The sequence below is a fragment of the Pseudopodoces humilis genome, chromosome 3 (assembly GCF_049639895.1).
Source record: "Pseudopodoces humilis isolate 2021_Gansu_Grassland_sample_001 chromosome 3, ASM4963989v1, whole genome shotgun sequence".
In the NCBI taxonomy this organism is placed as follows: domain Eukaryota; kingdom Metazoa; phylum Chordata; class Aves; order Passeriformes; family Paridae; genus Pseudopodoces; species Pseudopodoces humilis.
In genome coordinates this window covers 52289041-52302282 of record NC_142202.1, presented here as the reverse complement: position 1 = coordinate 52302282, position 13242 = coordinate 52289041, and the positions used below count along the sequence as shown (strand labels likewise).

The following is a 13242-nucleotide window of genomic DNA, read 5'->3' as shown; positions in this document are numbered from 1 at the left end:
ACACCATACTGGCTTTTTTCAAGCCAAACATTGGAGTTTTTTTTTCTTTTAATCTGATGTTACAGAAGCTGCTTCACAACATTTAAATCCAGCAATATTTATTAGTCTCCTACCTACTATTCAGAAAATGTTCAGTATTTTTTAGAACTAGTTATGTGTTTTACACTTAGTTTCTAATTTGGACTGTTTTGTGTAGGACATCAGAAATCCTGAGTTAACTTAGAAAAACACATGAAGATGCCATAGTAATTGCTGTAAACCAAACCACATAATGGATCATCACAACTATTTTACTATCACTGGTCAATAGAAACTATAACATGCTTGATAAAATAAAGCACAGTAGTGCTTTATTTAGCCTGTGGTTTTAGAAGGCTTGCCAGTAGGTTAAGCAACTCCCTAAGGAACACAAGGAGGAGGATACCAGTTAATGTGTGAAGTGAAACCTAAAAGTAGTAGCAAATTGAGTTTTTCAGAAGAGAAAAGAATGTATTAAAGCCCAATTCTTGTTTCCAGTGAAATTAAAGAGCATTTAGATATTCACATTCCCTGACCAGTATCTTAATTCAGATAAGAAAAACAAAGATTTGCACCTACTTATGAAATTGCCCAGCTCTGTCTTCATTATCTGCATACAAAAACATTTTCAAGGCGTAATTCTCCACATGAGCAGAACCAACAATTTCCTGAGTAATTGCTTCATTATCACCAAATTGCTTTTTCATCTGAAAAATATAGGAAAAATACATTAATTACTTTATTAGACCTTAGCAATTCTGCAAACACAAAAAGAACCTGCTGATTAAAACAAAGTCAAGTACAATTTAAAAAGAAACAACTTAAGCTACATTTTACAAATCTGCAGCTTCTAACATAACAAATGCTAAAAGCAGCAGGTGAAAGAAAGCACATTCATCTGGAGAGAAACACTATGAATAAGTAGCTCTGAATCTTTGGTCACAAAATGCTTATAAAAACTACCAACACAGCAACATCCTCTCCCCCAAAGTTAAACACAACTACAGTGCTGTGAAAGAACAGCAACAGATATTTTTCCCCTTAGAATCTGAAAGACCTGGCACCTTGAAGCCTGTGTCAGGATTCAACACAGATCAGCTGGTGAAATAATGCATGCTTTATAAAGGTGCTGTAGATTAGAGGGATCGATCATGTATCTTCCCTCTTGTAAGGTTATTTCACTACAGTTCATTATATCTTTCCAAGTATTTGAGCCCTACCTTGACCGGTCTAGTGACCTATGGATTTACTGGAATTTTCAGTGTAAGCAGCGTATTTCAATTCAAAGAACTCTTTTCAAAGATGTTAGAGTGCAAGAATCCTCAGGTTTCCTAATAAAAATCAGTAAAGCAAACAACCCCGTAACAGTTACAACAGGTGGATTTACAGCTTCTGAATAGGCTTACTGTTTGCACATAAAGAAATCTCAGGTTATCCTTGGAGAACAAAAACAGGAACACTGCATGATACTAACCTGCAGCCTTTATTTTGCCAAAAGATTTAAAAACAATCTCTGAATGGCAGTTATTTTTCACTGTGCGTGCGAAGAAAATTTAATCATGCAGGCAGCATTTCCATATTTTTTATATTGCTGCCAACTTTCTAAGACATAGAATGCTGCCAGAAAAGTTACTGGATTTCAGTAGTTAAATATAAGCTTTCCAAATAGAATTTTAAATTCGAAGTTTAAACCTAAGTTTTTTCTATATGTGGTTTTCAAAAAGTAATTGTTTTATGGAGTGTAATTTTCTTGTGAAAATACCAAAATTAGCGTGTTCAAACGAAACAGTCAAACACTGAAGCTAACTCAGAAAACTGTTTGTATACATATATTTCCTTAACCAATCTGCACACCTCACACTCAGAGAAGTGATTACTGTACTTGATTTGATTCTCAATTATTTCAAACACACAGCTAACACTGTTACATACACTTCTAAAAGTATTAAAGGTAACCAGGTAGTTTACTGCTGAAATTATCCTTTACACCATTTTACACTATCTGTGATTCATTACAGCAGTACTGGTGTTTCAAACGTTAATACAAAATCTCAACCTAAACCTCAAGGCATTTAGGTTTAATCTTAAAAAAATTAAACCGCACCCCTCTGCGCCCCCTGGTGGTTACGGGCAGACTGGAAACAGCAACTCCTAAATTACAGCAGGGGTCCAACTTTTCCATAAACCCAAACTTCTAAGTCCCAAAACTGCTCTATTAGACTTGACTAGGAGCGCTCTCTTCATCCTTCCACCACCCGGATACATAGAAGAATCTTCAGTATTGTGCATCAGTTGTCACACAGACAGTCTTACCACTAACCAATAGGTGAAAACTATGGATTTTTGCTGCTTTTTTAGTCTTTTCAATTTTGAAACAGAAGGGGTAGCTGAACACTGCAGATGAACTGCTGCAGTACCACAAGTAATTCAGCAAAATCCAACAATTCTTAGGAAATGAAGAGCAAAATCCTTTCATGTTTTAATCTCACCTCTCCTGACATCTCTTTGTCCCTTTTAACACAAACCCAGTCCTATTAAAGGTCAAACTCCAATGAAATAACACACCAAGAAACCACTGTACACTGAATTTTCCATTGCAAAAAATCAGTGATAAAAAAAGCAAGAAGCACAAGTTATGAAAAAAAAAAAGACAAATGGTTCATGTTTCATTTATTTTCTGAAGAATCACAGAATGGTTTGCATTGGAAATGACCTTAATTGTCATCTAGTTCCAACTCCCCTGCTGTGAGCAGGGATGATGTTCACTAGAAGAGGTTCAGGACCTATGCAATCTGGCCTTGAATACTTCTGTGGGTGAGCCATCCATCTTTCAAAACTGAAAGCTGCTGTACTAGTTTCACACAAACTCTTCAGGCATTGCTAGACTTTGGATGGAATTACCAATACTGAACAAGAAAAGAATTGCTGATTCATCTTTCAACATCGCTTTCTGCTTCCAAATGAGCACTTAGACCTTAGAATCAATAAACTTCTTCCTTTGAGAATTTTGAACAGCTCCTGGAACTTAAACTCACCATCTGTACCACAACTTTACCTTTCTTAGTTTAACTCTCTTCTATTTAAAGCTTTTTAACAGTATCAGGTCCTTTCAGACCAGCGTGGCATAGCTATCCCTTATCCACAGAGATTAGGCTGTGCTTCCAAGAGTTTATAAAATAAAATCTCCAATCTTAAAGACAGGATACAATCAAAAGTATCTTTATTTTTTACAGAACATTTTAAATAACTCCCTGGATACAACAATTTAGGTTAGAGATTTCAAAAGCATCCAAGGACTAGGCTACTAAGTCCTACAGCAGTAAAAATAACTGTACAGACTTCAAGGAATCAAAGGCAAATCCATTAAAAGTCTTCTGGAACACCCATGTTAACTTCATAATGAGTTATGATTTGTCATGAGAACATGCATAAATAAAACCTTGTAATTTATGCTGTCTACATACAATCTTATTTCTAAATTTCAATTATGTTTGTGCATGCATACATACATACAGCTTTATCTCCTTCCAATCCTTCTGCAATTTATTACATACAACTGAAGTTCATACAGTATGCTTGCATGCAGAACAGCTGCAGAGAAAAGACAGTATTTCCAGAAATTTAAATAAAAATTAAATTAATATCATCATCATTTTTGAGGAAAGCAATAATTTCTACTTACAGCTTCCAGCTGATCCATAAGTTTGGATAAAAATTTACGGCATTCTGGGGTTTTACTATCAATCTTCATCCCTGTCTGCATTGCATACAAACGACCTTGAAATGATACAAAACATACAAAAACCACTAAGTGATAACCTAAGGCAAAACCCATAAGCAAAGCAAAGCCCCCCAACACACCTGAAAGACAACTCATGATTTAACCACAGACTGACTCCAGTACTACTGAGCAGTGACAACAAAATGTAAGATTTGGTCTTGCAGAGATACTAGGAGTTATTTTTGGGAGATTTATGTTTTATTTTTCCCCCATGACTATTCCTTTTAATTTTAAACTGATGTTTGTATCACTATTAGGCAATATCAAGTGCTTTTATAAACTACCACCACCCACACTTGCAACTCACCCAAACAGGAACTTCAAATCCATTTGGAAGAGTGCATGGATATAAATGGAACTGCATGTGGCAGTTAAAACACTTGAACAAATGGGATTAAGCACCTACTATCTCCATGTACAGGCATACACAGCATCAAAATACTCAAGACAAAAACTTTTATCTTTAAATCAGACAAGCCAGACTTTATCAAATTTGCCCTGCGAGCAGAGTTGCCAGTTTTTAACAAGATCTTGAAAATTAATGATTAGCATCTTCTTATTAAAGATTAACCTTTTACTACCAAAAATCTGTGAGTTTTAGATTTGCATATGGCAGAACTTTATAGGCTTCATGAAACTGTGGACAAACCCAAGCAAGTATTATTTACTAGGATTAACACACACCAAGAAGGGAAAATAGACAGAAACATTCAGTAATCAAAGGTAGAACATTTTCCACAAAAAAAACATTCCTCTAACTCTCACTTCTGACTCCTTCTCAAGGGAGTCCTACAAAACACTTTCAAATGCAGAGTTTAAGAATCAAAAGGTCTAACTCCACCAAATATTATCATGGGGTAGTTACTATGGAATAAATCATCTCCTTCTTCTTGCAGGACAGAGTTCTACAAGCAGTCCCAATGTTCTTCACAGCTTTAGCTTGTTCCTCCCAAGCATCTCTTCACACACTAGAGACTTTTCCCTTCAAATTACCTCATTAAACATGAATATAACACAACTGTTATCACACACTTATCCTAATGCTTGATGTAGAAGAAAACACTATATATGCTCAAAAGCTTCTCTGCATTTTCCATCTATTAGCAATTTATCTAATAAAATTAAATATCTTTCTACAAAACTTTGATTCTGCTGGTGAGTACCACAATTTAACCAATTTTTTCTGGATTTTTAAAGCAGTATTTCCTATTTCATATACAACTGAGTGTACCAGACTAAGCATACATTCCTTATTTGGGACTGCAAAGCTCACTTACTTTTGAATGTTAAAGATGTTGGGTTGACCAACCATTTAAAAACACTCTCCCTGAAAATTAAAATACTTCTGCTCTCCAATGCCTCTGTTTTTACAATGTATAAAAGGATCTAGAATCTTCGTATTCAAGTTTTAAGTAAAGAACAACCAAGTGAAAGTCCTTAACAAAACTACAGGAATTAATAAAGACAAAGAACAACTACAATACTTGACCAATACAAATGAAAGAATTGCTACGTAGGTTTCATCAAATGACATTACTATTAAGCTGATTACGGATAGGTACTCTTATGCCCACCTAATTTAACTTCAGGATGCTGACACGTTAATGTTAAACATTACAAAACTAGTACATGTAAAGTTGAAATTAGATTTCAAAGAAATTCAAACACAGAAACGTACAAAGAATTGTATCTAAGGCATTAAAATTAATATGAAAAGCAACCATCAATTAAAATTGTTGTAACTGTTACTCTTGTGTTACCTGTTAAGAGGATTTTTTCATTCTCATTGCAAATACATCCATTTACATCATGACAGCCAGATAATTTTTTTCTTCACTAATATTCAAAGGGATGTATTCACAGGACTGAGACATTTGTATGCTTTGTATAAAGCCCTAAAAAACCAGCCCTTTCCCCTCTTAGGATTTCAGAGCCTTAGGAAGACTTTAAGACTCCTTCAGGCATTCCAGTGGACAAATGCAGATTAACTCTTGAACATACAGAAATCACATCAGAGAACAACAGTTACAGAAACAAAATGTTTTTCTTGTCTATATATAACTTTACACTGTGGGTGACATCGAGCAATCTTCCACATGAACACCTTCCTTCTAACAAAAGGTTCATAGGACCAAAGTAGCCAAGGTTCCTAGGTTGTTAAAAATCAAAGTATTATTATTCAAAGCACAGAGTGTCTAGAAAGCGTGAAGGTGCTCTTGCAGCAGCAGCAGCTCTAAAATACTAGGAACTGGGACATCCTAGAGACAAACTATTAATGTCACCTGAGATAAGAATAAATGTGTTCCACCTGTTGCAGCAATTATATCTCTGTACCACAAAACTGACCAGTTACTACATGCAGCCACCAAGTCCCAATTTGCATCACTGCCCATAGAAATCATTAAGGTTTCCTAAAAGATCTTATTAACTAGAAAAAGGTCAAAGCACACTTAAGTTACCCTAGCAAGAGAGTCTACTGTGATTTTTAAAAGCTTTTGAAGCCTGCAATTTTTGCATGCTCTCTTCTTCACATACATTTAGGTGTTTGAAAGGAGACAGGCCTCTGACGAGGCAGTTCAGATAAAGGCAAAAGCTATTCGTTTTTTCTCAGGTAAGAGGTGATCAAGAGAGAGCATGATGTCTGTGAAAACAACTATTTACAGAGCATCACTACCTAGTAGCATTCAGTGCCAAAAGGTAGTCTTGGCTCAGATACTGTTGATAAAACACTGATAAAACCCAACTGTAATGAAAAATGAGGCAACCTTCAGGTCAGGAAGTGCAAACCAGACACTACCAGTCAAAATCTCCACAAACATCAGTTTCAGTTGATGAACTGAAGAAACAGAAGAAAGGTACACTCTATCAGTCTGAATCTCACCAGTAACACACAGAATGTTGTTTAGTATATTTAGGTATACTTACTGCTTTAATCAGTGCTGCTCTAGTCAAAAGTAGGGCTTTGGAATTGAAAACTTCTATCATTAAACTTACCAAGCAAACAGAAGGTGAAATAGTTGAAAAACTGAAAGAACTAGAGATTTCTAGGGAAAGAAACAATATAGGAAGAGGAGGAAACAATTTGGTATTTATCTTTATATACAATACTGAAATAAATGTAATAACCTTTTCATGTTTTAAAATTTTGCTTTTGAAATAATCTGGATTAAGCAATATGGGAGTGCAATATGGGATCTTAAAGCTGCAAGCAGTCCTTTGCCTTACTGCTGCCAACAAGAAAAAGTATATAATAGTTCTACTTTTTCCATTTTTGAGTATTACTGTAAGGGAAAAAAAAAAAAATTATTTCCAAATTCAAGTTCTTCCACATCTGTGTCTTCTGTTATCCTCTGTGCTCTAATTTTTAAATGTTCCAAGTATTCTACAAGAAGGCTATCTGTAAGACTGTGCTGGTTTTGATACTACTACCTCTGCCATTTAAGGTGTTCTCTTGTATATCTTTTGTGTGTGCTTGATCACGCAAGTATTACTTATCGTAAAGATCCATGATTGCGACTGAAAAATATGTTTTCACCTAATGAAGGAAATCTATTAATGTCCTTTTCCTGCCTAACTTGAAGCAAACAGGCAAATGCACTTCAAGACTAAATTTTCAGCAGCAAGAGCAAAACATACCTGTCTTGTGTTAATACCAGTCAAATTTTAAACTGGCAATTAATGGTCAAAGAACTGTCCTCCATGTTTATGTTGACATGGAGGTTGTTGTTTATGTTGGTAATTTCAGTAGCAAATAACTCATAAGCAAGAAGACAAAAGTTTATCGCCTCCAACATCCCTGTTAAGACCGTCAACAGTGACATGAGTTCAGTTGCCCCCTTCTCCCACATTTAAAAGAAAACAAATTATTTACGTTCCATTAAATACAGCTGTTCTGGTTTCTGTAATATTGCAAAAGCAACAGACAGTATTATTACTATGCTTGCTAAGTCACAAAAGTTATGCTTTAATGGAAGGGGTTCAATTTCTAATAAGTGGAAAGTAATCTCCTAGACAGTATAGATGCCAAAAAAGAAATCCTCATAGTGTTACGTGTTATAAATGCCTTGTTTTACCTTATAGAATACCACACTTGAAAGGCCATTTTACACAAAAAATAATTTGGTTTTCTCTTCAGAACTTCTCTACACATTGAACAAAATGTTTTAAGTCCATGTCCCTAATGACCAGTGACACACTGTTAAACCTAAAGAGCTCGTAGAGGTATTTGTTTAGAAACTTCTGATAAAAAAGAAATCCTCTGTGAGCAGCCAAGCTTCTGAAAATGTTGATGTAAAAGACAAGTAAACCCATACATTGTAGCTACAAAAATTTTTAAGTTTTAAAACCTAAATGTATATGAAGAATGGATACAATCTTTGAATTAAGTGACCTGGACTTCTTACCTCTCTTCACTATTTACGATTAAGATCTGGAATATCTGGAAACAAACAGGTGAATGAAATTATTCCTCCTTTTTGTTTTATGCATTCAGTTTTATAACAGATACAACTATTTTCTGCTCCCCTCTATTCAAACCAAGTAGCAAAAAATACTTTTATGTGGCCAACAAAGTAGTATAGTATGTGCAGAAATTAAAGTACTAAGGAGGTAAAGGAGGCTACAGAGAGCTGATGCTTAAATATTAAATAACATCAGAAGTAGAGCTAAAGTCCCTTGTAATTTTACACACAAAGACACAACTGTTTTGCCAATTATTAACTAAAAGAGTTTGCTCTCAGTTTGTAGACAGGACATTTATCTTCAAATTCATAAAGACTTGGCAAGTAATCATTCTCACAAAAATATTTTGCCAAGACAACTACAAAATATACATCTTGATTTGCTGCCCTTAATCTTTGTTCAGTAAATACTAAGTGTGGGTGTGCTGGCTGGAATTATACAGTGAGCTTTACAGAAACTTCTCTGCCTTTATTTATGTCACGTAATACCATGTTATTTTTCCTTTGCTAATACACAGCACAATTTCAGAGCAAGTATTTTGTCTCTAGTGTGTGCCAGACATTCATTCCTCATACACAGTAAGTTACTCCAGATTTATGTTTGGATAACAACTGAAACTCCCCTCACTCCCATTTTAACTTTGTGCCAAGTAAAAAATACCAGAGAACAAAAGTTCCAGCCAGCAAGCATGCACAATAGGCTGATTCTCTATCTTCTAAATTCTGTCCTACTATCCACCCTTCTCTTTCCTGGTCTAACAGGATCAAAAGATTATACTTCTTTTTCCCTGTGTGTATTTAATTCTCTAGCATAGAAAATAAATGATTAGCAGCTGAAATATTTTTTACATTTGATAGTAACAAAGTGACATAAAATAGTAACAAATAACATTGCAATAAATTTTAGGGATATTTTGATTCTGATTAAGGATGAAAGCTTTACCAGGTCTTATTTATTATTCATTCATATTCTACATCTCTTTGTCAAACCACTGACAGAAAAACATTTGTTAAATGCTTGGTACAGGAAGCCAACAGCTGGAATACAAATGTGGGAAGCAAAGGGCACAAAGACATTAAATTGGATTCTACTCAAATCCAAAACTAATGGAAACATTTTCACATAAAAATGAATTCTTGCTCTCATAAACATTAATGTGTCATATTTCAATCATGGAATTTCTGCACACAGTCATAAATATATTTCTACGTGGCTTAGTCCAACCTGTCTGAATTCAAAGACTTTTAAAAATAGATTTAACATACTGACAAACAAACTTGGAAGGCCTTACACGGTCTCTTCATTACACGATGCCGAAGGAAATTGGCAAAATTCATTAGGCTGGCAGCATCAACTGAAACTCTAAAACATTCCAGAGATATCAAATTGCTTTCAAATACTTATTTTCAAGTAAAATTAACTTAGGGAAATATTTAAGAAAAAAAATACAATGCAAAAGTTGGGGAAATCAAGACTACAATTAAGAAACTCAAAAGAGGATAGCATCATGACCCTTTTGTCCTCTCAGATTCTCTTATACTATTCTAAATCTTACTGAAGAAAATGAGTAGCTAACAGTACAGTATGTTACAGGCTAGACAAATTTTATTAAGTCAAAATTATCTCAATTGCCTCTTAAAACACCTGGAAGTTACAGTAAGCCCCCTTACAATTCACTAATAACAATAGCAACTTATAGACAAGGTAAATAGGTGAAACAAAATTTCCAATGAAAAACTCAACTGGTAACTATTAAGGTTAGATGACAAAACAAATAACACAGTAATATCTACTATGAATCTCAGGAAATGATTGTATTTAACACTACCACACTTCAGTCTGGTTTAAGTACTTATTTTGGTCTTATAAAATTTGAGTAAGAGTTATATGTATAATTCATAAGCTTCTAAGCTTTTCTACAATATTTAAACTACCCATATTTTTAAAAGCTTGTCTCTACACTTAAATAAAGAAAACAAAATATTTCCAACTAAAACAGAAAAACTACATTAAACATAGAATTTACAGCAATTAAGACCTCTAGAATGAGAAAAGAGGAGAAGGCAGCTACTCTGGATTAGTTGTGGTCAAGTCATGAGGACAAAACACCTTTTAGTGATTAGAGCACAAACCTGAAACACCCTCTTGCTTAGTTTAAACTGGAAGAATCCTATTTCGCATCTTTAAACCATTCTGTGAGGCGAACCAAAGCACTCTAGATGACCACAAGCTTCCAAAATGTACTCCTGACTTTACTGGCTACCAGCATCCACAGCAGAATTAGAAGTGTTGCCAGCAGGTTGAGGGAAGTGATCTTTGCATTCTATTCAGCACTATCGTGCCACACCTGTAGCCCTGTGCTCCCAGTATGAGACATGGAATGGCCACAAAGCTGACAAAAGGCTAGGGACATCTGTCACACCAGGAGAGGCAGAGAGCTCAGTGTTTAAATCTTGAAAAGCAAAGGATCAGAGAGTCTTATCACTGTGTGTAAATACTTGATGAGAAGACAAAGCCAGACCCTTCTCAGGGGTGTCCAGTGACAGGGCAAGAGCCAGTTGGTTCAAAATTAAATAAAAGAAATCCCATTTAAGCACCAGAAAAATCTTCTACTATCTCGGTAATCACACACTGGAAAAGGTTGCTCCCAGAAGTCTTGGAGTTGCCATCCTTGGGGATGTCCAAAAACCACCTGCACACAGTCCTGACCAACCTGCCCTAGCGATTATGCTCTGAGCAAGGCATTGCACAGGGCGATGTACAAAGCCCTCCAACCAATAGTTCTGTGATTCTGCAAATCAGAATGTGGATGCATCCCTTCTTCAAAGGCAGCAGCAAACCTCGGGCAGGAAAAGACAGTTGTTAATTCTTCTTCCAGAGGTTCAAGTTGAATAAATATAAACCAAAAAGTGATGAATTATATGGTGGAAAAAATGCACCTTAGTATACTTACACCGTATCAGTGAAATTTAGGAGTTTTATACAAATACATGCAACCCAGGAAAGATTTCAATTTGTAAAGTGCACTTGTTCTATATGTTCTCAGTCCTATCTCTACCAGAACAGATTATTTTAAAATATCACCTATGTAATCATAGCAAGTGCCCAAAATTAATATAATCATGATTTTTGCCACTACCCACAGTCTGTTTTGACGATTGTGGGGTTTATACAATTATCTTTGTTATTCCTACCACTTTTAAATTTTTTCTGTCTCCACAGACTGAAAACAGAAAAAAAAAAAATGGAAAGCAAAGGGAAAAGTATAAATTAAGAAATTTTAGCTTATACTCAAAGCAGAATCAAAACTCTCACAGTACACTATGAAATTGGTATTTACTTAAATATCTGATTTAAACATATTCACTAACCCCAAGTAAACAACAGATTAAATCTATTCTTCTGTATGCAAGCTCTAATAAAAACCTTTAAAACATTTGTTTTATTAGTAGCCCACAAAATAGTTTTCTGCCACCAGCAATAAGAAAATATGAAAAACATACTTTTACAAATGGACTATATAAATTACAAAAGATGATTATTTAAACAGGAAAGCTCAGGGACTTGATCATATTATAGATGGAATTCTACAACACTTTTTTATGCATTTCATTTCAACAATGTCCCAGTATAAATTAAGTCACTAAGTATGTGCTGAATCTCTCCAAATACAGCAAATACCAGTTACTTTTAATTGTATTTATACTTCTTAATTGCATGCATCTCCTAAATTAATCATTCAGAATGCATCAAGATACAATAAAAGATTGAATCATTTAAAAGCTCAAGTAAAATATTTGACCATCATTAGTCCTTCCTATTAAGAAGGACTAATTGGATTGGTAAAGGATAAGAATTGGTAAAAAATAACAGTATTTCAGTAGTAAAATTGCTATAACTATATTTCCCAAATTTTTAGTCAAGCCATGAACTTCACAGTCAATTTTTTCTTAGTAATAATAATAGTACTAAAAAAAATCTTAGAATTTGTATGCAGAGAGAAGTTTGTTTCACAGGTATCTGACTACACTTGAAAGTGACAAGCCAGTCACATTTAACAGATGGATATTTCTGTTAAAAGCTGAATGATTTTTGGTTCAAGAAGTTGTCAACTAGTTGTGGAATAAAAGTTGTCTCTTTTGCTTTTCTCTCCTGCTTTGTCTTAGAAAACCACAAATGCTAATACAAGAGTGTGATCCGTTGGAAGCATTTCTCTGACGTTTTTCCATCTCAAGAATTAAAAATAAAAATTTTTTCATGCCTCTTTTATACAGATCATATCTACTGATCTTACATAATTGTTTCCTGATGTTTAGTAGACTGTAAAGTAAAAATCACCACACTTTGCTTTTTGAAAGTTCCCAGAATCGTAATTTCTCACATGAATTCATTGATTATCCAAACATGAAACATCAGTCCTTTTCTGGCAACGCACTGGAATTCTCTCAATACTTTTGAATTAGAACATCAATGTCCAGTAAGTACAGACTACCACTCATCTTTTCGAAGAGATTAATAATGTGACTGGAAGGCTGAAACAACAGCCATTAAGGAAAATCTTGCTTTTAACTCTAATTTTTTGGAAAATACAGTTATGTCTCAAACCTTGCAATTTTTTTTTTTAAATAACTTTTAAAAAAAGTAAATTTTAGTAATTTTCCAGTAAGTAAAAAAAGTTAATATTTCTTTTAAAAAATAACTTTTTTTTTAAAAAAACTGTGCCTATGCTACAGTTGGAGATATGATTTCTTCAGTTATTACAGACCAGAGATTTTTTTTATCGGAGCCTGCCTCCTTGTGTCTGCAAATAATACCTCAAAGTAGTCAAACAGTTAGATTCAAGTAAGTTTTTAACATAAAAAGTTATTTCATTGACTACCAATTACATATTTGCCCTTTGCTAGGCAACCAAAATAGCATACTTTTCAGTTATTCCATTATATCTGCTGAATAAACTGACATTTACTGCACCTGAAATAGCT

General features: G+C 34.4%; 1 protein-coding gene across 2 annotated transcripts in view; it reads right to left on the bottom strand.

The window, feature by feature from the left end:
* The window catches only part of VTA1 (vesicle trafficking 1), a 37595-nt gene that overhangs the window by 20465 nt on the left and 3888 nt on the right, over positions 1-13242 (bottom strand). For both annotated transcript variants that reach the window (XM_014263567.2, XM_005518446.3), the window contains exons 2-3: positions 3701-3795; positions 598-725 (exon numbers count right to left, since the gene is read on the bottom strand). In XM_014263567.2, the coding sequence (XP_014119042.2) occupies positions 598-725; positions 3701-3795 (223 nt within the window). The remainder of the gene's footprint in view (positions 1-597; positions 726-3700; positions 3796-13242) is intronic.